This window comes from Vipera ursinii, assembly GCF_947247035.1.
Source record: "Vipera ursinii genome assembly, chromosome: 5".
Classification (NCBI taxonomy): domain Eukaryota; kingdom Metazoa; phylum Chordata; class Lepidosauria; order Squamata; family Viperidae; genus Vipera; species Vipera ursinii.
Genome location: NC_139518.1, coordinates 225,675 through 253,549, shown reverse-complemented (window position 1 = coordinate 253,549; position 27,875 = coordinate 225,675). Strand labels below are relative to the sequence as shown.

Here is a 27,875-nt window from a genome sequence, read left to right as displayed (position 1 = left end):
CGGGATGCCAGGCATGCCCTGTGGCACAGGAAGGCCCCTCCCCTCCCCAGCTGCCCAGTCTTTGGGGGGCAACCGCCCAATCTCCTCCACCCAGCCCCATCACAAAGTAATTGCAAGTAGCAAGTGAAGCAGATTTATGTATAAAAAAAGAGGGGGGGAGATAAGGGTACACGGTGGGGTGGAAGTCTCATTCGTTGCCAACTCTCGGGCCTTTCAGGGCTCCGGTGTGTCAGGTGGCTGGAAGCGTTTCAGCTTTTCTGGATTATTGGAGGCCATCTGGGAGAAGTCCCGAAAAATGTCCTGGTAGGTTTCATCGCCTGTGAAAGAAGGGAAGACATAACAGTGTTGAAGAGACGCTGCTGCTGCTGGCTCCTCCTCCTCCTGATTGGACACCCCACCCACCCCCGGCCTGCCCTGGGGAGTCTGTCTGCTCAGCCATCCGGTCATGCCCCCGGCCAGCCCCCTCCTTATCCAGGCCCCCACAGTGCTCTCTGCAGCCGCCTGCAAGCGACCTCCGGGCCGCCGAGCACTTGCCACCAACCTCAGGCAGGAGCCCCGCGGCTCCCCCTCCCTGGGCGCTGCGGCACCCAAACTGCAGGGCTTGGAGATTATTTTGGGAAATCCAGCTTGGGCAAAGAGGAGCCGCAGCAGCAGCAGCCAAGGGCAGAGGCGGCCCCCCAGGGGCTGGAGAGTTGCAGACCTTCCCGTTCCCATCACTCCCGGCTGACCTCCTCCAACCCACCCACTCTGAGCAGAGCCCCCCCCCCTTTGATTTCAGGGCGATCCCTCCTTCACCCCCTGCTCCAGCAGCAGACCCTACGCCATTCCAGGCAGACGGCTGCCCAGTCTCCCCTTAAAAACCTCCAGGGTTGGAGCACCCACAACTTCCCTTCCCCTGGTTGATGGTTCTCACTGTCAGGAAGCTTCTCCTTAATTCCGGGTTGCTTCTCCCCTTGGTGAGTTTCCATCCGTTGCTCCCTCCTTCATGCACCCCCAACTGGCCCCAGAAGCCCCTGGGCGAGCGTGGACCTGGCAATGCCCAATCCCTTGGCAGAGCTGGGATCAGTCCCAGGGCACGCAAGGGGGGGGGACACGTGTTGCTGCTTCGAGAATGGCCTTCCGTCCTCAGCCCTTCAACCCGGGCAGCTTTCATTTTGGGTCCCCAGCCTCCCCTCTCATGGGCAAGACAGGCAGAGAAGGCACCGCCCAGTGGAGGAGGCCAAGGGGAGGAGAAGCCTGGAGGGAGGAGCCGTGGCAGCCGTACGGAGGGAGGGAGGGAGGCTGATGCAAAGAGAACCAAGAAGGACGGCAGAGGAAGAGGCAGCACAGACGCCCCCCCCAACAGCTCAGATTGCCAGGAATCCCGGACAAGAAGGCCGGAGAGGGAAGAGCGTGAGGTGCAGCTGGACAGAGGCCCCAACAGCCAGTGTGTAGGGGGGGGAGAGCTCCCTCCTAACCCAGTACAGGTTGGCGGTCCCTCTGTTGGGAAGGCTTGGATTCCTGCACCTCCAGGGACCCCCCAGCTCCAAGACTCTGTCCTGCACCTTGCTCTGTGCACTGAGGCCACGGCAGACCCAGCCCGGGTGATGCAGTTCCACCTATGGCGCTCCTCCCCCAAGGGAGACGCAGCCAGGTCCAAGCGGCTGCTGGCCAAGACCTGCGGTGCCCACGGTTGGCAGAAGCGATGCAGCCACCAAGAGTTTTTTTGGGGGGGAGACAGAGGGTCTGTGGGAGCTGGTCTTTCAAAGGCTTCCCTGTGCTGCCCCCCTCCCCCCAATTCTGCTGGCATTTATGGCAGGCAGGGGGGACCTGGGGAAAGCGGCCCTGAGCATCTCCTGCGCCCAACAGCAGGGAGAGGGTCCTCCCAAGCCCCGGAGACCCCTCGGCAGTGGGAGCTGCCCCTTGGCAGGCAGACCTGGCTGGCCGAACTCCGACTCTCGCATCTCCTCGTTCATCCTGGCCAAGCGCAGCCTGCGGAGAAAGGAAAAAGAGCCTCAGGACTCCTCAACGAGTGCCTGGCGCACCGTCCCCACCTCTGCCCACCAGCCCTGCTCCCCTCAGGGAAGGGCCGGGCTGGCTTCCAGGCGCAGAGTCCAGGCCACGTCCCTGTGAGCTCGGCCTTTCCCCGGGGGCCTGCCCGGAGAAGACGAAGCTCCGTCCTTACAGGGTCACGATGTCGGCGTTGGCGGCTTCTATGGCGACGCTCAGGGGGTCCTTCCCGTCCTCGTCCCTGGCGTGCTGGTTTGCCCCCCTTTTCAGGAAGAGGCACACCTGCCTGTTCAAAGGGAACCGGCACAGCGGTCAATTTCCTCCAGGAAAGAACCTTGGCGAGATCGGCAGGTGTCTGCGGAGAAGCCTTCTGAGGAATCCGGCAGGACCCCCGAGGCCAGAAGACCTACCCAGTGTGCCCCAAAATGGTGGCGTGGTGGAGCGGCCCTCTGCCCTGGGCGTCTCTCAGGTTCACATTGGCCCCGTTCTGGAGGAGGAACTCACAAGTGACCAGGGAGCCCTGAGGGGGAGACGAGGGAGATCCAGGCTAAGCTGTCGGCCGGCAGCAGGCCTCCCCTTCCCTTCCCCAAACGTGCAGAGTTCAACCCGAATCCTGGGCCCTTGGATGTGGCTGCCAACCGGGCCAGTGGACAGGGCAGGGAAGGCAAAGCTCACCCCACGAACCGCCTGGATCAGCGGAGTGAAGCCGCTCTTCTCCTGGTTGCGCCAGTTGACCTCTGCCCCCTGCGCCAGGGCTTCGGCCATGTGGGGAAGACTCTTCTGGTAGGCCGCCTGGTAGAGCTGCAGCCCTGCGACCCACAGCTTGGCATCCTGGGCAGTGGCGGTGGCGGAGGAGGCCTCCCCCTGGCTTTCTCCCTCTGGAGGAGGAGAGGCACTTCCTGTCTTGCCGCTCTGCCCTCGGCCCGCCCGACAGCGGCTTCCCCACCCTGCGCTTGGCTGGAGAGGGCCAGGCGGCCGAGGGGCCTCCCTCCTGCAGACCAGGCTCAGAGGCAGAGGCAGAAGGGGCTGCTGGACATCTTAAGACTTCTTACTTTAACTGGACATTTAAACACCCCCACCCCGTCCAAAACACGTTCCTGCTGATGCTCTCAGGCAAAACCTGGGGGGACGGGTGGGGATCCCACCCAAGCAAAGAAGGTGAGGGTCCCCCCACACACACAGCGCCCCCAGCAGTAGCTCCTACCTGGTTCATGCAAGACGCTGCCTGGGGCAACGGCTGCCAAACGCTCTTTGCTCTCCTCCCCGCCGGCTTGGCCGCTGCCTGGGACTGGTTTAAGAAAAGGCCGTCCTTAGCGGGGCCAGCAGCCGTGGGCGTGGGGCATCCGCCTCGGCACACTGGCAGACACTGGGCCTGCAGCACGGCACTGGCCCTCAGCTCGCCTGCCCCCAGAGCCCGGAGGGGACCCAGGGAGGCCTCAGAGCCGGCTCTCCCTCCCCAACACACCCAGAGCAGTCTTACTACTACGCGGATTTGAGGAGGAATCAAAGCAGAACGAGAGCAAACCCAATTCACTGAGATGGAGCAGAGCCTTTTCTCCCCTCACCGGTGGCTGGGGCCATGCAAGCTGGCCTGGCTCAGCGCAGGCAGCAGACAGGAAGGGGGAGGAGGAGGGCGGCTTTGGCAAGCATGAATGGGAGCATCTCCTGCAGTTGCAAGGAGGGGAGTTTTGCCCACCCTCTCCCCCACTTTACAAGACACAGGGTGGGGGGGGGTCTCTGCGACCAGCCTGGGTACCTTTTAGAGGGGCTGCTGTGCTTTCAGGGCTGCCCCACTTCTTCGCCTCCTGGTTGGGGGTCAGGGCTGGCTTTCCTTCTGGGTCAGCGGGGGACACAAACCGCCGCTCCACGTACTTGGCTCTGATGTACTCTTCCTTCTCCTGCCTGCGTGTAGAAAACAAGCCAGGTGAGCTTCCGGGGGCAGGCCCCAACACCCCCCCAGTGAGCCAGCCACCCTCTCCTGTGGGCATTCGGGGGCAGGCTGCTGGGGCGTGGGGGTCCTGCCTCTTGCCCCAGAAGCAACGCAGGGCAGTGGGATGTGCATCTCAGCCCTTCCACCCACAAGGTAGGAAGCCGCCGGCATCAGGATGACTCCTCCCACAGACACACAGCAGCCCTTCCCTGCCCTAAGGTGAGCAGGAGGTGGGGGGACCTGGAGGAGCAAGAAGGAAACCTTACACGGGGGGGAGGGGGCGCCTAACAGAAGGCGCTGGGGAAGAATCCAAAAACACCTGAGACACAGCCCCACCCCCATCTAGGAAAGGCTCCGGGGCAGAGGTGTCCAGCCTTGCCAGCTGAAGTCCACAGGCCTTGAAGTGGCCGAGTTTGGACACCTCTGCCCCAATGCCAGGAAAGGGGGAAGGAGCGAGGAGGAGAAGAGCGCCAGGGGCAAGACGGAGGGACTCGGTGACCGTGGCCAGGAGCAAACTAGTGGGTGGCCGAAAGGACCAGGTCAGGGGTGGACTGTCCCAGAGAAGAATCCATCTATGTCGCTTAAGAGTCAAGAACGCGATGGTGTACAGTCCATCAGCTTGACGTCTCTGTTATGCAAGGTCTCCAAGAAGATTGACAGCGTGTTTGTGAGCACTTGGGTAGGAAAGCAAAGCCAGTATTTATTTATGGAACAAATTTGCACAGCTGCCCATCTCACCAAAAGCAACTCTGGGCCGTGTACAACAAACATTACTTTGTCATGACAGATTAATGTTATTACTGGTTTAGTAGATAGGGAGAACATACTAGGACTACAGTAAAGTAGTAAAAAGGTTTTCCATGCTATTCCTATTTTAAAAAATGATAAATATGAAGTAGATGATAGAAGTGCTAAATGGATTCCCAACTGGCCCAAGAACAATATCCAGGGAGTGATCATAAATAGCTTTCCATCAATTGGGGGGGAGGCACCAAGCAAAGCGCCCCACAGAGTGTTCATTATTGACCCCCTGGGCAGAGAGGCTGAGGAGCGAATCTGGGGCCAACGTCACACCAGGGCTGGCAGGAAGCGCCGCAGGTGGCTTCATGGAGGGCCTCAGCTGGGCTAAATGGGCATCGGCCAGAAGCAGGTCTTGCACTAACCAGTCATTGGACTAGATCACAGGTCTGCAACCCGCGGCTCCGGAGCCGCATGCGGCTCTTTCAGCCATCTCCTGCGGCTCCCAGTCCTCTGCCATGTGCAGTCCAAAAAAAAAAGTGGGACTAAAAAAGTTCAACCAATCAATTCAAATATGCAGGGTAGGTGCATATCTCGCATTGGCTCCGCTCTTCAGTCAAACCCTGTTCTGCGCATGCACGCATGTATGCGCACGTGCACACATTTTTTTGCGGCTCCCAGTTTTCCCTTTTGCGAGGGAACCGGTTCTGAGTGGCTCTTTCACTGTTTCAGGTTGCTGACCCTTGGACTAGATGCTCTCTGAGGTCCCTTCAGTTTTATGGGAATGAAGCACATAATCTAACGGGGACCGTGACGGGTTTGAGGGAGAGGGAAAAGAAACTTGACACCCGCCCCCCCATGCAGGACGATTCCCCCCCCTGCGCTAAGTACCTTTGGCTTCCAGGATGGGGCTTCTTGGCTCCCATTTTTTCTCTGTTTGCTTCATACACCCTGTTTATGACATTGTTCCCCAATTCACACATCAGCTGTAGGAAAATCAGGAAACATCAAGACCTAAGAGGGGGGCCTCCCTGCGCTGCCCCTGAGGCAAGTGGGGGGATCGAGGATGCCGACTCAGCTGTCCCTTCCCTGCTCCCTTCAAGGGCCCCGTTGGCAGCATCCGAAAGTGCCCAGGGCTGATCTGGGCAGACATCCTGCCCTGGCTGGACCCCAGCCCCCCTTCCCCCACCAAGAGCCTGGGACTCCCCCTCCCGGACGGCCTCTGCCACCCCCCTCCCCACGGGCGGTACCTTCAAAAGCTCCGGCTCCCACGAATCCAGCGTCAGGGACCGGACCTTGGAGAAATGGACACCCAGGCTCCTGCAGGGCAGATGGGAGGCACTAACTCAGGAAGAGGGCAGGCAGGCCGGGAGGGAGGGAGGGGGCCCCCAATGGCCGCTGCCTCTCGGAGAGCACAAGGGGAGGGGGCTGTGCCTGCTTGCCCACCTGTGAATGCCCGAGCACTCGATGCACAGCGTGATGCCAAGGTTGATGCTGGCCCAGCGAGGGTCCGCCTGGCCACAGTCGCAGCACCCCTCGTTGCCGGCAATGGCCTGGACCCTCTGGAGGGAGCCCTCCCCCTTCAGCGACTTCTCTCTGGACTCCTGGCTGGACTCGGGGCTCCCTGTGGAGGGGGGGCGCCTCCTCTCCACCTGCGGAAGGGGCAGGAGGAAGACTCTGGGGCTGGCCCTCCTTGGGCCCCAGGCCCCCTCCCGGCCCTCAATGGCCTGGCTTGCCTCGTGCCAGGCCAGAGCCGTTGCTGACCGCTGCGCCCGTGAGCCCCCCGCCCGCAGCAGGAGGAGCTAAGGGCGCTCCTCCCGCCCTCGAGGCCTCCAGACTGGGGTAGGGCTGAGACTGGAAAAGACGGGGGGGGCACCCACCTCAGCCTCCTCCCCTTTCTCCCTGTAGGCACTGGCGATGCTGGTCTGCACAGCCTGGATCCACGCTTGCCGCAGCTTCTCTGAATCGGCCTGCAGGATGCAGCTCCTGCAGGAGAGACCCCGGCCGGCTTTTAGCAGCAACTGCCCCCCCCCAACAATAAGGGTGTAATTGGGAAATCAATTCATACCTTCCAGCCTTAATGTCACCCCGCCCTGCCCCACGGGCCCCCAATTCATGCTGCTGAAGTTCAAGCCTTTTCCCAACACAATCCTGGCATTTGAGGGGGGGGGTTGTTGACATTAAGATAAAGTGGGAACAGCATCAGCTTCCTGTCCGTAAAATCCTCCCACCAATTTTTTTCTTTTGGGGGGGAGCTAAACAACCGCATGTGGGGAGGGGACAGATGAAGACGGCTTTGGGAGGGGGCTTCTTGCAGAGTTAGGAGGTTCCCGCTCAGAGGAGACTGAGCGGAGGTCTCCCTGGCCCAGAAGCGAGAGGGGGGGGGGAGCCGGGCTCAGTTCTCCTTGGGCCGACGGAGGAGAGAAAAGCAGAGCGTTGAGGCTTCCTCCCAAAGCCAATATTCGCACCGGACCCATTTCTACTCTTGCTGAGCGTGGCCAAGTTCAGTCTTGCTTGGGAAGGTCCTTTCTGCCTTAGCATACGGTGCAGATTCCAACTGGCCAATTTGTGCTTTCAAAAATTGCACCAGCTGAGAAAGGGTTTAATTCAGGAAGCAACGGGTGAGGAGCCGAGTTCCACTCCAATTCACCAGGAAATTAAGGGCGGGGTGACCCCGTCTCCCATCCTTCCCTTCCGGCATCAGATGGCCGGAGGGAGGGGCCTCCTTGCTCCCCCTGGGGACCCCCGGCTGCCCCCAGGAAAGGCCCCGGAGCCCTCCCACTCACTTGGTTGGAGACACCACTTCGAAGCAGAAGCGCCTCTCCAGGTCCTCGCAGGGCTTCACCGAGCACAGCCGCAGGTCTTCCACCACCACGGTGGGCACATCCTGGGGAAGGCAGGGAAGGCCGGAAGCTGAGCTCCCGCCGCATAGCCGGGCCCCGCCTGGAGCCGCCCCGAGAGGGGAGACGCTCGCAGCGGCAGCACAAGCCAGGGGGCAACTTCCTGGGCAGCTGGGCGGGAGGCTCCTCGGGACCCGCGTGGGCCCAACTGGGCGGCCGAGCGCTGGGCTCGAGTGAGCGCAAGGAGGAGGGAGGGAAAGGCCAGGGGAGGCCCAACGTGCCCGGCCAGGCGAGGGAGGGCTCCTCCTGAGCCAGGCCAGCCTTGCGCTTGCCATGTGCCCACCTGGCCCCACCCGTCTTGGGCGGAGAGGGTGCCGGCTTTCCAGAATCATTACCGAAAATAACCAAGCCAACGCAAGCCACCCCTCCAGACGGGGGGCCCAGCCCCTCCCCGGGCAGGTTCCCCAGCGCCCCTGGCGACGGAGGCCCTCTGGGACTCACCCGGAACTTCTTCTGGTAGACCAGCTGGTTGTTCTGGATGGAGAACCAGCGCCTGCACCAGGGAAAGAGGAAGAGTCAGGAACCCCCTTCGGACCAGGAGACGGAGGCCGACTCCTCCGGACCCCCTCCAGCTGACTCTGAGAGGCTCGGCAGCCCCCTCCCTGAGCCCTCAGGGGGGGTTGCGTGTGTGTGTGAGAGAGACACTCAAACCCAGAGAAGGGCTGCTCCAACAGCCAGAGGTCTGTGTGTGTCTGGGAGCAGCTTCTGGGCTTTCCATCCAGACACCCCCCACCCCCTTGAACTGCTTTTCGGACTCTCTTTAACCTCAGCCCCAAAAGGAGACTGGCTGGCTGCAAATCTCTGGCACCAGTGACGCCACGATGGGCGGCCGGGACCCAGAGGCTGCTTGGAAAAAGGGCCGAAGTGGGGGGGAACCAAAGGAGCAGAGAGCACGGGGGGGGGAGCTAATGGGGGGAGCTGCACCCCTTTACCTTTGGGTTCTTTTCTGAACGCCCCCCCCGTGACAAATGCTGGTAACTCCAGAGACACACCCTTCCCCCTCCAAGTGACCACCCCCAACGCAGACGTGAGCCGCAGCTGCAGGGGTCCCCCCACTGCCAGCCCCGGACCGACCGGAGGATTCCTTTCTCAGACACAGCGAAGTGACTGGCAGCCATGCTGGGCCCTGCTGCCCAGCTCAGCTGGCACTGGGGTGGCCACTGCTTCCCACCGTGCCAGGCAGATGCTGCTCTTCTGGGATGAGGTCCCTGGAGCGTCTGCAGGCAGAGCAGGGCTGGGCTGGGGCCCCAGAGACCCTCGCGTGGCAATCCCTGGCAAGAACGGGCACCGGGCTCTCCCCCGCCTACGGAGGGCAAGGGTGGCCTTCAACCCCACACACTGCATCTCAGCTGGGAAATCTGGCATCTGTCCGGCAGGAGAGGCTACCACGCAAGCCGAGAGCCGCCTCTATCGAGGGCGACTCTGCCAGGAAACAAACCCCGATCCAGCCGGGGGCTCTTGCTGCATTTTAAGAGGCACCAGACCCCCACTCAAAAACGGAGGAGGGGGGAATCGGGCACCTTCAGCCCCCCAAGAGAGAGAAATGGCGGAGGCAGAAGCGGAACAAATGGAATGAGGGGAGCCCACAAAACCGGCAGGCAACGTGCGCAACAACAACGGGGAAGGTGCTGCTACCACCGGGGGGGGGGGGGAGGCAAGCAGAGGAAGCACCACCTGGTCTGGGGATGGGGGAGCACAGCTGCCATTTTGATTCAGCTTGGAGGCAGAGGACCCCCCTTCCCATCATCCTCAGGAGGGGGGAGTGTTCCCTGAACGGGCCGGAAGGGCTAAGCTGTCCTTGACCCCGACCGTGGGCAGCGCCCCTCCCCTCCGGTGCACCCCCCGGCCACTTTGTTTGTTTTTCTCATATTCATGTGGCCACCCCTGTCAAAAAAGGGGTGACTCTGGGAGGCATACAACAAAGCTAAAAGCAGTAAAGATATTCAAACAGGTATTAGTATTGTTATCGCGAAAAAACTCTATAACAGCCATAAGCTGAAAGGCAAAGGAAGAAAGAGCCACTGGGGGAGAGCCAGGTTAACGGTCCTGGAGCCACGGAGCCAGCCTCCCCTCGCCTGGGAAGGGAAGTGGGCAGCAGGCGCACGCACACACACACACACACACACACACACACACATGGGGGGGTGGAGCCGAGCGAGGAGGAGGAGGAGGAGGAGGAGGCAGGCCGGGCTCAGGGCCATGGCTGGCATGCTTGGCCACACAACCAGGCAGGAAGCACCGAGGAGGCCCAAGCCGAGAGGTACCTGATGCCACTGGGGGGTTTCCTGTCGTGTGGAGAAAATGGAGGGAGGGTCAAAACAGAAGCAGGAGAAAGACGGACGGAGAAACCAAAGTGAAAACAACCAGGCAGGAAACAAGCCGAGCAGGAGGAGGAGGAGGAGGAGGAAGAAAGAGCCCATCTAAGGGGCTCTTGGGCACGGCCCCCCTCCCCCCACGGCTGGGCGAGAGGGGGCAGCGGCTGCAGCCCCTGCCCAGGTGACTCAGCCCCACACCTGGACGAGAGCAGTGGCCGTGGCCCCACGCAAGCTCAGGAGTTGGAAGGGACCCTGGAGGTCTTCTAGTCCAGCCTCCTGCTCACGCAGAGGACCCCGGACCCTTTCAGAGAGGGGGCTGCCCCATCCCTTCTTAAAAAACTCCAGTGACGAAGCACCCGCAAATTCTGGTGGCAAGCAGTTCCACCGGTGACTGTGAGGAACGGCTTCTCCTTAGCTCCAGGTGGCTTCTCTCCTTGACGGGTTCCGACCTTTTGGCCTTCAGGTACTCTGGAGAAAAGGCTGGGTTCTCTCTAAGCCCCCCCCCCCAATACTGGAAGGCTGCTGTCATGTCCCCCCCTGGCCCTTCTCTTCATTAAACTACTAGACAGACCCAATCCCTGCAACGGTTCTTTGTATGTTTTAGCCTCCACCACCACCCCCGCCCACCATCTTTGTTGCTCTTCTCTGCACTCTTTCTGGAGCCTCATCACCTTCTCTACATCGTGGTGACCAACACTGGACGCCCTATTGCAAGTGGGGTCTCACCAAGGCCTCACAAAGCGGTACTAGAGCGAAGGGACCCTTCCTCACGTGCTTCTGCCAAGCGAGGAAGACCCCTCCCAGGAAACGGGCCAGCATCCCTGCCTCGGGCAAACAAATCCAAGGGCTCTGGAAACACAAGCCCGGTGCTTTGCCTTTAGAAACAGGCACAGCCGCAGAGCATCCCTCGGCAGCTCCCGGCGGCCTCCCTCTGCCCCTCTGCTCCTGGGAGATGGTTCGGGCCAAACGCGCCCTGCTCTTCCCCTGCCAGGGGACTGTGCTGGGAGGGAGGGGAGCAAAGAGGCAGAGGGGCCTGGCATCTCCGGTGGGCAGAAAGAGGGCCGAGGCGGGCCCTTCCCTGGCAGTTCGCAGGGTGGATCTAATCGTTATGCAGGCAAGGGCCTCAGCCTGGCCAGCAGCCATAAACAAACTGCTCCGAGGGAAACTCTCTCGGCTCCTTGGGCCTGGCACGGACGGTGACGGGGCGCCCCAAAGACGCAGCGCTCTGAGAGGCCGAGGCAGTTGGCCTGCAAGCCGGGCAAGGGAGAACCCCTGGGTGCTGGGGAGGAGGGGGCTTGGGGCTGGCGGTCAGTGAGTCACGAGGCAAAGAGAAGCGCCCCCACATGGCGCCTGCCCTCAGGGCTCCCTCTGAGGGAACGGCCTCACCTGTTCCAGGTCTTGAAAGCGTTGCTGGCTCGCTTGAAGAGGTAGCCCTCCATGACGATGCCGTTCACCGCATCGACGTTGTACTCGAGCTTCAGGTCGTCGCTGGAGAAGCCCTGGCACAAAGAGAGGAGCCCCGTCAGCCTCTGCAGGGCAGCCCGGAGATGCTTCTCGGCTCACCTGGCAGGGCGGGAGGGAGCTGGGCCGAGTGCTGCTCCTCGGGTCCCCCAGGACTGTCCCTGGCCTCCTGCAGCAGCCTGAGGAAAGGGCCGGGAGGACTCCGGGCCCAGGACCAGGCCGGGTGCCCAGGAGCCGCGGCTGGCTGCCAGGGGTCCCCTCCCGAACTCCTCCTGAAGGAGAAGTTGCCTGGTCAGGCAACAAAGTCTGCAGGCAGACCACCACATTCGGCAACACCGAGGACTCGTGCGCTGCGGAGGCTCCCCTCTGTTGGCACAAGGAGACTCGCAAGTGGGGGGGGGGAGCCCCCTCCCGGCCACTGCCTCGGCTGGCCCGACAGCTAGAAAAGCACCCAGAGGCTTCAATGGGTCCGGAACAGGGCAGCAGCAGCCACGGCACCGATGGATGCACCTCCTCACGTCCACGTAGCCCTTGCAAGCTACGCTGGCTCAGTGGGCCTCCAGGTGTGACTGAAGCTGATGGGGGCCACGTTTAAAGCCCCACCTAGGGGCCACTTTCTCCCAAGAAGGTCTGCAGGGAGGGCACGCGACTGGTTCCTCCTTCAAGACTTGTGCCTTTTCTGTGGCTGCCCCTGTTCTCTGCAACGACCTCCGACAGAGGCAAGCCAGGGCTCTCCCCACCTCTAGGAAAGCCGGGAAGAAGAGCCGGCTCTTCTCCCAGGAATTACGGCCACCTGGGCGGGAGTCCTCCGGCCGGTCCCTCGGGTGCCACTCTGCATCTGAGCTCTGCGCATCTATCACCTACCAAAGGTCTCTCCCTCCCTCCCTCCCTCCCCTCTCTCTTTGCCATCTACTCATCTGTCTGTCTGTCTGTCTGTCTTGCTCTGAAGCAACTCTGGGCGGCTTGTACCGTATTTTCCCCAAAACAAGACCTAACCGGAAAATAACCCTAAGGCGTCTTTTGGAGCAAAAACTACAGAAGACCCGGTCTTATTTTCAGGGAAGCACGGCAGCATTAAAAGCAGCAAAAGCATAAAATGTTCCAGTGCTGCTTTTTCAAAGGGCAGCTGGAGTTTCCCTTGAAAGTGTTTCGCTTCTCATAAAAGAGGCGAAACGTCTTCAGGGAAAGACAAGGCCCAGCTGCCTTTCGGAAAAGCAGCACTGGGACAACCATGGCCTGAATCTCCAAACATAAAACTATCAAAAAATTAATATTTCTAAAAACAACAAAAATGGAATTGCAGTCCAAAGTAAAGTGACGGTTAACAGATGGGGAGGGAGGGAGGGAGCAGGAAGCATTTAACAGCCAGGTTGGTCAGCTGCAATGATTCGCTTGGCAGCCGTGGCGAGACAAAACTCACTTCACAAACTTCTCACTTAGCCACATAAATTCTGGACTCCATTGTGTGTTCGTAAGACGAGGACTACCTGTATAGCTTAGAATACAACGTATGAAAAACGGCTGCAGGAACTGGGTATGTCCCGTCTAACGTAGAGGACCAGGGGTGACACGACAGCAGTATCCCAGTACTTGCGGGGCTGCCACAAAGATTTATTTTTTATTTATTTTAATTCCATTTATATCCCGCCCTTCTCCGAAGACTCAGGGCGGCTTACAAGCTTAGCAGTAGCCTTCATTCTATGTATATGCCTGCTTATTAGGGCTTTCACACACACCCCAGCGGCATTATTACAAAGTCAGCTTGATTGCCAAAGTACTGGAAAGCGAGATGAGAATCAATGGATGCAAACTGGCTAAGAGAAGCAACCTGGAATTAAGGAGAAACTTCCCGACAGCGAGGACAATTAACCTGTGGAACAGAAGTTGCGTCCAGAGGTGGTGGGTGCTCCATCACTAGAGGCTTTTAAGAAGTGACCAGCCACTTGTCTGAAATGGTATAAGGTCTCTTGCTCCAGCAGGGGGTTGGACTAGGATGACCTCCAGGGTCCCTTCCAATTCTGTCATTCTCTCTTAGGGTGCAAGGTGTGTGTGTGTGTAGAGGTGGTATTTTTTCTTAATCCATCAACCACCTCCACTCTGACGCTCCCCCGCTGGGGCTGCAGGGCAGCCAGCTGTGCCAGCTCTTCCAGCCCTTGTGGAAGAGCCCACCTCACCTCTTTTTTTATTTTTGTATTGATATTTTAAGCACCTTGTAAACTGCCCTGAGTCCTACGGGAAAGGGCGGTATATAAATTTAACAACAACAACAACAATCATCATAATAATCATGTTCCAAAGGGCAGGAGCCACGGAGGAGAAGGCCCTTCTCTGGGACCCCGCCAGCTGAAATTCCCCGACTGGGTGGGCTGCAGCATGCCTCCTCTGCAGCCGCATGGGCCATTCCCACTGGGGGTGAGACAGTCCATCAAGGAGCCTGGGCCCATCTGCTGTGGGGGGCTTTCACCAACACCCTGAATTGCACCTGGAAGCAGACCGGCAGTCGATGCAGCTGGCAGAGTAGTGGTGTAACAGGAGCCATTCTTGGGGCCCCCAAACTGCCTGTTGCAAGACAGCTATCATTTTGGTAGAATAGAATAGAATAGAATAGAATAGAATAGAATAGAATAGAATAGAATAGAATAGAATAGAATAGAATAGAATAGAATAGAATAGAATAGAATAGAATGGAATGGAATGGAATGGAATGGAATGGAATAGAATAGAATAGAATAGGAATAGAAGAGAAGAGAAGAGAAGAGAAGAACAGGAGAATAGGAAATAAGGGAATAGAATAGAATAGAATAGAATAGAATAGAATAGAATAGAATAGAATAGAATAGAATAGGATAGGATAGGATAGGATAGGATAGGATAGAATAGGAATAGAAGCTGGAATGAACCTTGGAGGTCTTCTAGTCCAGCCCCCTGCTCAAGCAGGAGAACCTATACCATCTCAGACAAGTGACTGTCCAGTCCCTTCTTAAAACTCTCCAGTGATGGAGCGCCCACGATTTCTGGTGGCCAGCTGTTCCACTGGTTGAATATCATGTCAGGAACTTTCTCCTTAGTTCCAGGTTGCTTCTCTCTCTGATCAGTTTCCAACCATTGTTTCTCGTCCTTCCCTCTGGTGCTCTGGTGAACGTGACCTCCTTCTTCTTTGTGGCAGCCCCTCAGATACTGGAATGCTGCTATCATGTCACCCCTATTTCTTCTTTTCTTTAGACTAGCCAAACCCAAGTCCCGCAGTCGTTCTTCCTATGTTTTGGCCTCCAGGCCTTGGATCATCTTAGCTGCTCTTCTCTGAATTTTTTCCAAACTCTCAACATCTTTTTTGTGATATGGTGACCAAAATTGGTTGCAGTATTCCAGGTGTGGCCTCACTGGGGTTTTATAAAGTGGTACTAATACCTCACGTGATCTTGATTCTATGCCTGTTTATACAACCCAGGATTGTATTAGCTTTTTTCCACTAGGACTCTAACCCTAACCCTCTCCCAGTTACTGTTTTTAAGCCAGGTCTCCTTACATTTCCTGCCTAAATGTAAAGCTTTGCTTTTCTCCACACTGAAACTCATTTTGTTGGATAGGGCCCATTGTTCAAGTCTGTCAAGATATTTTGGATCTTCAGTTTGTCTTCTGGCTGTTGGCTACTCCTGACAGTTTGGTGTCAACTGCAAATTTAAGTTCTCTTTCAATTCCCTCCTTTATGTCATTTATGAAGATAATGAACAGTACTGGGCCTAAGATGGAACCTTGTGGTATCCCACTAACTTCTCTCCATATGGATGTAGTAGCATTGAGGACTACTCGCTGAGTATGGTTTGTCAGCCAGCTACAGACCCATCTGGTGGGGATGTTGTCTATTCCACCTTTTCCTAGCTTACCAAGGAGTAGGTTGTGGTCTGCTTTGTCAAATGCCTTACTGAAATCTAAGTATACGACGTCCACAGCATTTCGCTGGTCATCTAGTTTAGTCACTTTATCAACGAATGAGATAAGGCTGGTTTGGCATGATCTGTTTTTGACAAACCCATGCTGGTTACTAGTTATGACTTTGTTTGCTTCTAGTTGTTCTATATTCTAGTTGTTCTACTGTATGTCTAGACGTTGTGCACTGCCCAAAGTCACACAGTCCGAGTGGGGTGACCTTGTAGGTCTTGAAACCAAGCACCCTTCTTTCTTGCAGAGAGGACGGCAGGCCCCTAGCGGTCTCTATCCAGATTACTTTGCGTGGTGCTCAGAACAATTCCGGGGATCAAGGCTTTGCTCTGGGCATGCCAGTTTTTCATGAAAAAGGAAAAGAAAATAAAAATCAGAAGAGAGGCAGAGAGAGGCTAGGCGTGGGCACCACGGTGCCCGTTCCTTTCCTGCCCACAAAGTGCCGGATCCACCCCTGCTCTTCCCAAAACCTCACGGCAGAACTGACCACACCGTTTCGCCTTCACGAAAACCAGGAATGGGGCAGCTGGGAGCGGAGCCAGGGGAAAACCATTCATGATCCGGCTGGCCCTGAATCGAATCCAGCAAATATGGACAATTCAAATGTTTTGTTTCTCCTTAAGGTTAAACCTTTATAACCATCCCAAATTACATTTTCATTCCTTTAGCACACTCTGAAGGATTATTCTGTTCCTTTTCCCGTTTTCAAGGTTTTATTGATCCCTGCATAAATACTTTAAACTGCCAGCGAGGTATCAGCCGTTACTTCTGTTTTACCCAGCATGGCAGGAAAAGAGCGGAGGATCTACCAGAAGCCCCTGCTTCAAGGTGGGGGCCCAGGACCCTCCCTGGAGAACACGCAACCCCCCGGGGCAGAGGGCTGGGAGGCTGAGCCCCTGAACCAGGCCGGGGACACTTTTCCCTGGGTGTCAAAGCAGCACTTGGCCAAAAGCCACGGAAATGCCCATTCCTGCTGCTCGGCGCTTGAGACACCCGGAGAGCAGGTGCTCTGCCTCTCCAGAGGGACATCCAGGCTCCAAAGGGCAATGGCACCTGGCACCGAGGGGGCGGGCCCGGGGGGCAGGTAACTTGGGTGATGACTGAGGCCTCCCCAGGCCACCCTGGCCCCACCTGCAGTGGAGGAGGCAAGGCTCCCCGCCTTTCCTCCAAACAGCGGCTGCCCTGGCCCCGCCAGCCCCACCGAGAGCCATCTCTGACAGGGCCAGACGGAGATCTGCTCCGCGGCCACCCAAGGCGAGGGTGGGTGGGTGGGTTTCCCCAGCCAAGGCTGCTCTTCCATGGATCTCCCGCACGCAGGTGCCCTGACCCGCAAGAGCCCACGCGCGGGGCAGGTGCTCTCGGCCGGCACTCCCTCCGGTACCTTCTGCTGAATGGTGGAGTGCTTCTGCTCCATCTCCGTCTTCTCCCTGGCCGCGTCCAGAGCCAACTGGTCCAGCTGCGGAAAGGACAAGGAGGAAGGCCACAGAGCCTTGGCTTTCATGCACCTGCGCCCGAGGGGAGCTGCCCTTCCCCGGGTTTACCTGGACAGGTGAGGAGGCCCTGCCCCTCTCCCACCGTGCTGGGTCAAGCTCTGCCTCTCCCCCTGCCTTTCTCAGGGGGGGCTGCTGGAGTCCAGGGAGCCCCGGGGTGCCGAGCACATGCGGCTGGACTGGCGCATCGCTTCGGGCTGGAGAAAAGGATGACTCATGCAGCCTTCGCAGCCTCGGCTGCTTGGCCAGAGCCGCTGGGAGAGCAGCAGCAGCAGCAGCAGCAGCGGAGGCAGCACTGCTGGGCTCTCGCCACGCTGCAGGAGGGAGAGCTCTGCTCAGCGCCTGGCGCGAAGCTCCTGCCTGCCAGCTGAGGGTCCGGGGACTTCTGGACCGACCTCAACCCCACCCGAGGTTGCCAGGAGCAGTTGCAGGAAAATCCTCTGAGCCTGGGAGAGCAGGGGAGGGCCTTGGCCTCCCCCACTGGAGGCAAGAAAGGGGAGGTGCTCCGGCCACAGAAACACGCCGTCCTTGGGTCAGTCTCTGTCCCCTCATCGGCTGACTTTCCCCCCTCGGGGCTCCCCCCCCACAGCCCTGCCTCCTCCTCCCTGCAGCAGCCCCGTCCCTCCCTCGTTACCTGAGTGCCCAAGTCCTTCATGTAGGGGCCCAGTTCACTGAAGAGGTCGTAGCCTTGGTGGAAGAAGGCCAGGTGGGCACACATGAAGGACAGCATCTGTGGGCGGGGGGGGGGGAGGCAGGTGAGGCGGGCTGGGACAGGGGGACCTTCCCCTTTCCAGAGCCAGGAGGGTGGCAGGCGCTTGAAACACCTGCGGAAGCCACCTCCGTCTGCACTGAACCCCAGTTTGAGCACTTCGGGGATAATGGGCTAGGTAGTTCCTCTGCAGGTCGTAGAGGCCGTGTATCGAATCACCCACCCACCCAACCCAATTTTGCGACCTCATTTATGGCACTTGTTAAGCGACTGCCAGCTTTTCCTAACACGAACCAATGGGTCGCTATGGGCGGTTTTGCCAAAAAACAGAAGTAAATGCCAGGTTTCGGCAAAACCACTGTAAACCAGAGTCGTGTGACTGTGGGACACTGCAAACCACGAATGTGATCACAAGGAAGTGTGGGGGGGAGGGGGTTGTCCAGCAGAACCTCAGAAGAGGGTTGTAGGTGCCACCCTCGGGGGAGACCTGTGGGACCCCCAGTCCTTTCCCCTGTGCAGTGAAACCCCCTACCGATTTCAGGATCTCCGACCGCCTCTTCGATTGGAGGACGTTGATCTGGGAGAGAGAGAAAGGCCCGTTTGCTTCACTGGGTGAGGAGAGAAGAGGGCGGGGGGGGCCCCTGCAGTGGACGGCAGGCAGCCCCTGCCCTGGGGGGGGAGGGGGGGTCTGGGAAAAGTTCCCCATTGCTCCCAAGGGAAGCTCAGCGGGAACTTCAGGCTCAGGAGGAAAGCAGGAAGGCAAGGTGGCGGTCAAGCCTCGCCAGGGAACTGACCAGTCAGCAGGGCTGCCCTCTCGCCTCTCAAGACCCCTCGGGGCAAAGACCCCACTTCCACCGCTCTTCGCCCAGCCCCCTCTTCCCCCCTCCCCCCCGGAGGCCTCTTCATCCAAATGAGACCCTCCTCCTCCTCCTCCCCGCCCCTCCCCTCCCCAGCCAAATCGAGCAAGACCCCCAGGAGCCCCCGCTCTGTCCCCGCCGGCCGGCCGCCCTGACCCGGGGCTCCCCAGCCCTCCCAGGGCGGATGGGGCCGGCGCCAGGCTCACCTGCAGCACGTAGTCCAGAGCGATGTGCCGGAAGCACTTCCGGGTGGCGGTGAGGACGTTGGTGGCCTCCTCGACTTCGTGCTGCTTGTTCCGGGGCGCCTGGGCGTTCTTGGCCAAGGCGTTCTCCTTCTCCTCGCTCACTTTCTCAAACTGCTTCTTGGCATCTTTGAACTTCCGTATGTCTCTGGTGCGCGTGGAGGAAATGAAGCGGCCAGGTTCCCTCAGGCCTTCCCCACCACAAAGCCCTGCCCTGAGCGGGATTCAAGGGGGGGGAACCCACTCCTTTCCCCGACGGGGGCCTCTGTCTGCCCAGAAAAGGGATTTCTGGTGCAAGCAGGGCCACGAGAGGGCGCCTTCCGGACCCTCCAGAACGGGCTGAGCAACGGACGGGTGGCTGGGCTTCTGGATGTGGGCCGCCTGAGCTCCTGGAGGAAAATATCCAACTGCCTCCCACCTCTGAACCCCCCTCACCCCCCCACCAGGATGACCTGGAAGACTCCCGGCAAAGCCACACCCTGCACGAAAGGGGTCCCAAACGAGGTGCTGCTTTCGGCCTTGCACCGACACCGGAGTGGGACACACGTTCACGGACACACACACACACAGCACTTTTGGTGTCCTTACGTCTGCCCTGCGCTCTCCTCTCCCCCCTCGTGCACAACATCTCCCTTGGCCTCAGCACAGGCAAAGCCGAGCCCTGCCGGAGCCCCTCGGAGACCCGGGAACGGGAGCAGCCTCGCTTCTCTCCAAGCCAAACAGGCTACACCTGCACCACAGCCTCAGGGAGGTAAGGCCAAACCCAATGCTCCCCCCCCGGCCCAGGAGTGCTCGTTTCGGGGGGGGTGGTGCGTGTGTGTGGAGACAGGGCACCGTCCGCACTTCCAGCCTTGGGCCAGCCCAGCGTGAGGGCCTGCCCCCCGCTTTAAGCCAGGCTCCCATCACGCCTCCGTCTTGGCAAAAACGAAAGCTCACTTACTCTTTAACGAACATCTGAAGCTGGGCTTTAATGGACCTCTGGGTCTGGTCAAAGAGAATCTGAAAGGGGAAAAAGCTCAGGCTGAGAGAAGCCCAGCCAGCCTCCCCTCCTGCTCTTAGGCAGAAGCTTCTGAGACTCTCCAGGTGGGCAACAGCGCAATTTAAAAACAAAAACAACAACAAAACTTGCCTGCTACAATTTGCCTTGGTTAAAAAAAAAATTGTCATCATACATCGCAACATCTCTTGATTTATTTACTTGGCTTTTACACAACCTTCATTTCAGCACTGTTTTAAGCGGACGGCAGTGCAATAAACCGAGTCCAACCTACGGATGCAACGTGCTGAAATCGGCCAAGAGCAGAAGGTGCCTCTTCAGCCACTTCGCAGCCCTTCCTCCTGGCTTGCTAGGACCACCTCAGGCCACAAGGGGTTACTCCACCCCCAGGCACACGAGCCTGAAGCCCTGAAGGGCAACGGAGGAGAGAGCCCTCCGTGGGGCGGGGGGGGACGTCCTGGGGCCCCCTTCCCAGCCAGCAGCCTGGCGGACTCCGAGCTGCTCTGCTTTGCCAGAGAGGGAGAGAAGAGCCGCCAGCTTAACTAGGGGGACTCGCTCTGAAGCAGCCCAAGATGGCTTCAACCAAAGGGGGGGCCTCGCAAGCAAAACCCCAGTACGCTGGCTCAACACCCTCCCCGCCCCCCCCCCCAGCCTCAGCTCTCTCCCCAAGCAGCTCCGCCCTTCAGGGAACCTTGTCGGCTCCACTTGGGAGAGTTGCAGAAGGATATTTCCCACTAATGGAGGCTCAGCTGGGACTTAAGAGCCGCCACCCCCCACTCGAAGCGTGGCCCTCTTGGGCTCTGCTCCTGCCCACATCGAGACGTCCTTTCCCACAAGCCTGCATAATGAAGGAAACATTTCAAAACTCCGGCTGCCCCCCCTCTGCATTTTGGAGGGAGGGGCAGGGCGGTATTCCAAACGGGAGGCCACAGCAGCAGGGGCCCCGTGCCAAGAGCAGAGTTCCAGGAAGTCTGCTGGAAGAACTGAGTCACCGCTTGCCGTGCGAGTTCACAAGTAACTTTAAAAAGAGGCACCCAAAGGCCACGAAGGGCATCCAGACGCGGCTACAACCAACCACTCGCTTATCAGATACGTTTCACCTTCTGCCTCAAGGAGATTTGCTTCCAAAACTTACCGTGTGGTAACTGATCATCTCCTGGAGGCTGTCGGAGAACTTTGACAAGCTGCCCTAGAAGGGAAAAAAGGAGGGATGAAGAGCAGCCCCCAACGGAAGAGGCCCAGCATTTCCTTCTGAAGACCCAAGAGGCTCCCTCCCACACACCCCCAGCATCCAGGCTGACGGCTGCACTCGGGACCAGGGACTCGCCAGGCGGTTGGAGGCCTCCAGGGACACGGAGGGATGAAGGAGCAGCCAGGCCTTGCCGGAGCCTCTGAGGAGGCAACTCCGGGAAAGAGAGGCTGGCCTGACCTGGCCGCCCTGGAGCTCAGCTCTTTGCCCCTCCAGGGCCCAGATCTGGACGGGAGCCTCCCGCCGCCGCCACCACCACTTACCTCCACCAGGCCATCCCTGCTGGAGTAATGGGCCAGATCCCGGAGGCCATGGATGAACTGCTTGTTTGCCACACAAAAGGCCTTCCCAGTGTCAATCATGGCAATGCAGAGCTTCACCAGCTGGAAGAAGAGCAAACGCCCTCAGGCCTAGGGCTGGGGGGGGGCAGGCCTCCCCCAGCAAGACCTGGATGGAAGTGGGAGGCCCGTGTCCCTCTCTGCTAAACTGGGGGCCGCTTCCCCCCTTTCTTGCCCTCCCGCCACGCTCTCCTTTCTGGGTGGGCATCTTGTGGCTCCTGCTGGGTCTCTTTTATCCTCCCGGTAAAATCCCGAGACCCCTCAGCCCCGCCCTGGAAAGCCAGGCTGAACTCAGGCCCTCCATCTATCCCCCCCCCCCCGGTATCTCTGTCTCCCGAGAGGGAGGCGACCGAGGGACATGGAGGTCCAGCGTACCCACCTGTGCAGGCAGGCTCCCACTCTCGGCTGCTCTGGAGAACCCAGGCCAGCCCATGGGACCCTCCCCAAGGACACCCCCCAGGGGCTAAGCCTGGGCTTCTGCTCGTTCTGGGCTCCAAAAGCCCCTCCCCAGGGAGAACTTCCCCTCTCCTGCCAGTTCCTTTACTCCAGGGCAATGTGGCTCATCCATCTGCCACCGAGGGGAAGCCCAGGCCGAACTAAGGTTCCTTCGCAAGAGAACCGCAGGCAGAGAGCGCCTCGGTCCCCCCCCGCCCGCCCGCCGTCTGTCTCTGTCCTCAACTTACAGCAGTTCAGGTAATGACTGTTTAAAGTTACAACAGCTCTGAAAAAAGTGAGTTATGACAATTTTTCACACTGTTGCAGCATCCCCATGGTCAAGTGATGAAAATTCAGACGCTTGGCAACCGACTCATATTTATGACGTTTGGATCAACATATCTAACACATAACCAATTGATCTGTGGCCACTGAGCTTCATCCAGTGGGACCGGCCACCCACCCTCTCATGGCCAGCCAATCTGGGGGTTCCCAGCCCCCCCAAAGAAAGTCTTGACACATTTCGCTCCGCTAGTAGAGGAACGTCCGTTCGCCCCTCCCCGTCCCTAGCCTTCCAGTTCATTCTTTTGTGGGTCTTAAAGTCTAATTTGCTCCTCTGTCCTGGTCCTATTAGATCTCTCAGCGGCTTTCGATACCATCGACCATGGTATCCTGCTGCGGCGTCTCAGGGGGTTGGGAGTGGGAGGCACCGTTCTACGGTGGTTCTCCTCCTACCTCCAGGGCCGCTCGCAGTCGGTGTTGACAGGAGGGCAGAGATCCGCCCCGAGGTCTCTCATTTGTGGAGTTCCTCAGGGGTCGGTCCTCTCGCCTCTCCTGTTCAACATCTATATGAAGCCGCTGGGCGAGATCATTCGTGGTTTCGGGGTGGGGTATCACCAGTACGCTGATGATACCCAACTTTTTCTTTCCACCCCGAACCAACCCAGCGATGCCCTCTCTGTGATGTCCCGGTGCCTGGAGGCGGTTCAGGTCTGGATGGGGAGAAACAGGCTTCGTCTCAATCCCGCCAAGACTGAGTGGCTGTGCATATCGGCATCTCGGGTTAACCAACTTATTCCACCTCTAACGATGGGGGGTGAGGTGTTACCCCCCGTCGATAGGGCTCGCAACCTGGGCGTCCTCCTGGACTCACGGCTCAATTTTGAAGACCACATAGGAGCCGTGACCAGGGGGGCTTTTGCACAGGTTCGCCTGGTGCGCCAGTTGCGTCCCTATCTGGACCGAGACGCCCTACGCACAGTTACTCATGCGCTTGTTACCTCCCGTTTGGACTACTGTAACGCTCTCTACATGGGGCTGCCCTTGAAGACCACTCGGAGGCTTCAACTGGTGCAGAATGCGGCCGCGCGAGTTGTAATGGGGGTCTCCCGATACTCCCATGTAACACCTCTACTCCGCGAGCTGCATTGGCTTCCGGTTGCCCTCCGGGTGAAATTCAAGGTGCTGGTTATTACCTATAAAGCCCTACATGGCCTGGGTCCGGGCTATTTGAGGGAACACCTGCTGCCGGCATCAAACGCCTTTCGCCCAGTGCGCTCCCACAGGGAGGGTCTGCTCAGGGTGCCGCCGGTGAGAGATTGCCGGCGGGTGACAGCCAGGGATAGGGCCTTCTCAGTGGGAGCGCCTGCCCTCTGGAATCAGCTGCCGGTGGAGCTGAGGACTGCCCCCGACCTCCGATCATTCCGCCGGGGCCTGAAGACCTGGCTCTTTGAGCTCTCAGGCCCAGGCTGAGGAGAAATTTTTAATTAGGGTTTTAAGTATACAGGGTCAATTTAATATTTTTTAATTTGGTTTTTTAACCTTTGTATGGTGGATTTTTTAATTCCCTGTAAACCGCCCTGAGTCCTCAGGGAATAGGGCGGTATATAAATGTAACTAAATAAATAAATAAATAAATAAATAATTACGTCCCTCTCCGACTTTAAGTGTTTGCTTTTTTAAAAAAAAATCAGTTTTATTACAGCCCTTTTCAACATTTAGACTGACTACATCCACTTGCTGTGCCAGACAGCAGCTTCCAAAGCTGCTGGGGGTTGTGACCCTGCCTGCCCTGGTCCCAGAGTTCCTCTCCCACCCAGCCAGCAGAAGCAGCCCGGATGAGTCCCTCACTTATCCAGCAGCCACCAGCCGTCCTGCCGCAGAGAAGCCCAGCAGAGCTCCAGAGCTGGATAAAGGGGAGCAGCCGAGATGACAATTGGCCGCTTGCCACGGAAACTCCACGCCTCGGGTGCTCTTCTGGCTAGCTGTCCAGTGTCTTATTGTTGGACTGCAACAATGCAATTTGCTTATCCTGAACGGCCCCAGCTCGGCCACAAACCCTTCGTGCTGGCAGAGGAACGGCAAGGCGGGGAGAGAGGAACAAGCCAGGGGCCGAGGCCAGTCAGGGGCCGACAAGTCTCCTAAGCAGCACCTCAGCCCAGGCCACAAAAGGCCATTTCAAATCCAGGAGAGGGTACCCCAATTAACCCCCTCTGAATCAGGGCGGGGAACCCGTCAGAATACCCATGATTCTGCATTTGCGCCAGACAAACACGGACGGCCTCTGGCCACAATTGGGACGGCGCTTGCTTGCTAGCGCTCCCCCAGCAGTGCGGGTCAATATCCCTCTTGGAAACTGTACACAGTAGCTCAGCACCTCAAGGGGTCACTGTGGCAGATGCAGCCTAGAGGCTTCAGTAAGGGGAGGCAGATGAAAATCTTGACCATGGCTGCCCCCCCTCCCTCCGTGGAGGAAACGGAGCCAAGAGGGGGTCAGGATTCCACCCCTGGATGGTTTCGCCAGCGGTGAACAGCCTCCTCGAGAGCGGTCCATAAGGATCCGCACTGGGGGAGGCGGCACCAGCGGGGAAACAGGGCTCTCTCCTGGGCCCGGTGCCCTTTGGCAGGTTTATAAACGGGGGACAAAACCCCGACTTCCCTGGCGTCCCTACCGGCTCCTCTCTCGACCAGGGCTGACCCCTCCTCTCCCCACACTCCCTCCCTCAGCTGAGCGCAGCAGCGCAGTCCCTGGAAGAGCCCCACCCACCCCAGCAAAGCCTCTCCAGACCGGCTCCAGGGGCCAGGAGGAAGGAAGAAGCTGCCTGCGTTTCTGAATGCCTTCCCCAGAGAGCAAAGTGGGGCAGGACTCTCGCCAGTCCCTTCTAAGCTTCCCAGAGATTAAGGACGGACATTTTGGCAGTACGACTGGCAGCCTGCCAGCTCGCCTACTTCTGGGCGAGTGTGAATGGTGTGGCCTACAAGCCCTGTCACCACTGAGGGAAAGAACTGCTTATCCAAGACTTGTGAGCAGCACGGAAAGCAGAAGTGGGGAAAAACTCCCTCGGAGGCTGCACTTCCATGGGCCACAGGGGGAGCGTTTACCTCCAATCCTCAGACCTCCAGCTGGCCTGCAGGAAGCCCGTAGGCGGGGGGGGGGGGGGGGGAAGAGACTTCCCAGAACTGAAAAGACGAAGCTCAGAGCTCCAGAGCCTCAGCCAAAGCTGCACCTCCTCCACCCCTGCGGTCCTCACACCTCTTTCTCCTGCACACAGGAGAGCAGCGGCTCCCAAGGGGCAGAGCAGCTGCTGGAGAGCAGATCTCACAAGTCGGAGGGAGTCATCAACATGGAGAAGATAACAAACGTTACTCAGTGTCTCCACCCTGCGCCAGCCTGGAAATGCAGAAGTCTTGAGCGGCTGCTCACCGGCTGAAAAGGCTCAGGCTAAACCCGAGTGGAGTGGAGAGCAGTCCACAGGTTGGCTGATTCTGAGGCGCTCCCCTTGTTGGTTCTCGAGGACCCTGTCTTCCCTGGGAAAGAGTGGTTTGTACTGGCAGCTCCTGCAAGGCCAGCAAGGAGGAAATTGTGGCCAGGAGGCCTTTGCCTGGCTGCAGCTGGTATATTTCAGTTTTGTTAAGTGCTGCTTTGCTATTGCTAATCAAAATGCCATAGCGATTATGATCATCAATAAGCCAGGCCCCTTCTACCCATTATTTAACTGGATGTGCACCGTTTTATGGAGGAAGGTCTTCATTTGCAAATACTTCCCACAAACGGCACCCCAGCTTCAGCAGCAAAATGAAGGCAAGCTTTGAACATATGTCGAGAATAGGATAGGAGGGCCGCGTCCAATTCTAAAGCTAGGCATGCAAATTGCTGCCCTCGTGCAAATTGGCAGACCGGGTTCCATCCATTTCATGGCAAACGGGACTGCCAACCAGGCCAGCTATTTCGCGAGGCTTCCTCTGAGCCAAACTTCCTTCCAGAAGAGGATTCACAGAGGGAAACACAAGCGGTGTGTGCCAAAGGGAGCGGAGGAGCCCAGCAAATAGCCCATCCACGTGAGGACAGAAGTCCCAGAATTGCACAGAAGAGTTACAAAACGCAGAAGGAAAAGCCAAGGCGGGTGGGCGATCCGGAAGGGCTCCGTTGCCCCCAGTGGGGAAGGGGGAGACCCTCGACTCGGTCCCAGAGCCGGGTTTGCTCACCTTGTCCAGCCTCAGCTCCAGCTCAGTGACGTCTCCTTCGACGTCCTCCAGGGCAGCCCTGCAAGACGGGACGTGAGATTTCATCAGCACTGATCTGCGCTGCCTTCAGTCCGGAAAAGTCCCAACGGTTAACTACCCAAGTAAATTTTTCACAAGGGGGAATCAGAGCTGCACCGATGTCCTAAGCGGAGGGAAGCCACCGTCCAGCCTGAGGCCGAGAGCCTTGGGGGACCCCCAGCAGCTCGAGTCACTTCCTCGTCCGACGGAAGGCTTTCAGGATCCCTCTCCGGGGGATTCTCCTCCCGCTGCTGAAGCCGGGCCTTTCGGAGTCCGATGCTCAGCAGCGGCCGCTCCTCCTCCTCCTCTCCGCGGCTCCCTCGCGCGGCACGGACGCATCAGCCCCGCTCCAACCCGGCCGCCCTCCCCGGGGTGGCGGGGCAAGGGAGGGCGCTCCTGCCGGGCCGAGGCCAGGGGAGAAGCCCGGAGCAGGACCGCTTCTCCACCGCCCGATGAACGCGCCGGGAGCGGGACCCTCCTGGGGGGCACTCGGGGCTCCCCCCCTTTGGAGATGCCCCTCCCCAATTCGGGGGGTGCGGCGGGGCCAGGGAGCCTTTGCGGCCCGGCGCAGATGCGGTTGGCCCTCTGCCCGGCCTCTGGGCGCCGGGACCCCCGGCGCTTTCCGCAGCGGCGACGGGAGAGCGCGGGCGGGCGGGCCGGGGGACGCCGAGGGGCCCTCCTCCAAGAGGCGCCTCCAGAGGAAGCGGGCCCGGGGAAGCGGAGGGGCCTACCGGAAGCGGGGCGAGTCCTTCAGGCACTCCTCGAAGTCGACGGCCACCCGCATCCCGAACGCCGCGTCCGCGCTTCCGGCTCCGCGGGACTGGACGCGGGGGGGAGGGGGCAGAGGCGGCCCCGCCCACCCCGGGAGAGGGGCGGGCGCTTCCCCAAAGCCAATCCGGGCCGCCGAGCGGAGGGCTTCCGCACGCCGCCCTCTCGAGCCGTGACGGGCGCAGCCGGCACCCAACCGCGGGAGGCCTCCGTCCCTCCGCGCCAATCGCGGGCCGCCAGGGACGACCGCCCAATCGGATCTGTCCAAAGCGCCGCCAACCCGCGAGGAGGCGGGGCCGGCAGCTGGGACTTCAATTCCCGTCGGCCCCCTCCAACAGCGCCTCGTTCGCGCGGGCGGGGATCCCGAGCGGCGGGCTGCGCGGCTGCGGCCCCCTCCGCCCCTCGAGCTCCTCCTCCTCCTCCCCCTCCGGGGCCCCCGCCAAGAGGGAAGCGCTCTGGCCCCGCCCCTTCCCAGCCGGCGCTTCCCTCTGCTGCTCCGGCGGGCTCCGGCGACCGGGCTGGCCTTTGGGTGTCCCAGCCGAGCCCCCTTGCGGTCAGCCGGAGCGCGCGCCCGAGGTCGGCCGCGTGAGCTCAGAGTCGCCTCGCAGCGGCGGAGGCGGTTGATAAAGCAGCTAAATCCGGAGACCCCCCCCGCCAGAAAAGCCCGGCTCCTCCTCGCAGGGGTGCTGGGGGGGCAGTGGGAGCCTGCAGGTTGACCCAGATCCCCACCCTGACCGGCCAGGGCGGGGCCGCAGGGGCCAGAAGTAAATCGGCAGGGCTCGTGGAAGCCGGCCGGCCAGGGCTACTGCGGGGGCCTCCGTTCGGGCCCAGGCCTGGCGAGGCGCTCCAGACTCCCTGGAGAGGTTTTTCCGCAGACCGGAGGGGGCCCGGTTTCCCCTGCTGCCTGCATTTGCACCGCCCAGCAGGTGCCTGTCCGTGGAGCGGGGGTTGGGGGCCCTGATCTAAGACGAGAAGA

The 27,875-nt window shown here is 59.4% G+C and overlaps 1 protein-coding gene across 2 annotated transcripts; it reads right to left on the bottom strand.

The window, feature by feature from the left end:
- Positions 1 to 119: 119 nt before the first annotated feature.
- On the bottom strand, positions 120 to 26,971 carry ACAP2 (ArfGAP with coiled-coil, ankyrin repeat and PH domains 2). 2 transcript variants are annotated; one of them, XM_083363926.1, is made up of 23 exons: positions 26,863 to 26,971; positions 26,075 to 26,132; positions 21,080 to 21,199; positions 20,703 to 20,756; positions 19,511 to 19,569; positions 18,535 to 18,718; positions 18,004 to 18,048; positions 17,397 to 17,492; positions 16,654 to 16,728; positions 11,259 to 11,371; positions 7,999 to 8,050; positions 7,444 to 7,544; positions 6,538 to 6,643; positions 6,104 to 6,309; positions 5,908 to 5,977; positions 5,549 to 5,643; positions 3,746 to 3,891; positions 3,194 to 3,277; positions 2,665 to 2,867; positions 2,400 to 2,509; positions 2,165 to 2,275; positions 1,916 to 1,971; positions 120 to 317 (listed from the first exon to the last, which is right to left on the bottom strand). In XM_083363926.1, exons 1-23 carry the CDS (start codon positions 26,913 to 26,915, stop codon positions 214 to 216), a joined length of 2,301 nt encoding a protein of 766 aa, XP_083220052.1. In that variant the 5' UTR covers positions 26,916 to 26,971; the 3' UTR covers positions 120 to 213. The 2 variants fall into 2 exon arrangements, with proteins under 2 accessions (XP_083220052.1, XP_083220053.1); XM_083363927.1 differs by lacking the exon at positions 2,165 to 2,275.
- Between the last annotated feature and the right edge of the window lie 904 nt (positions 26,972 to 27,875).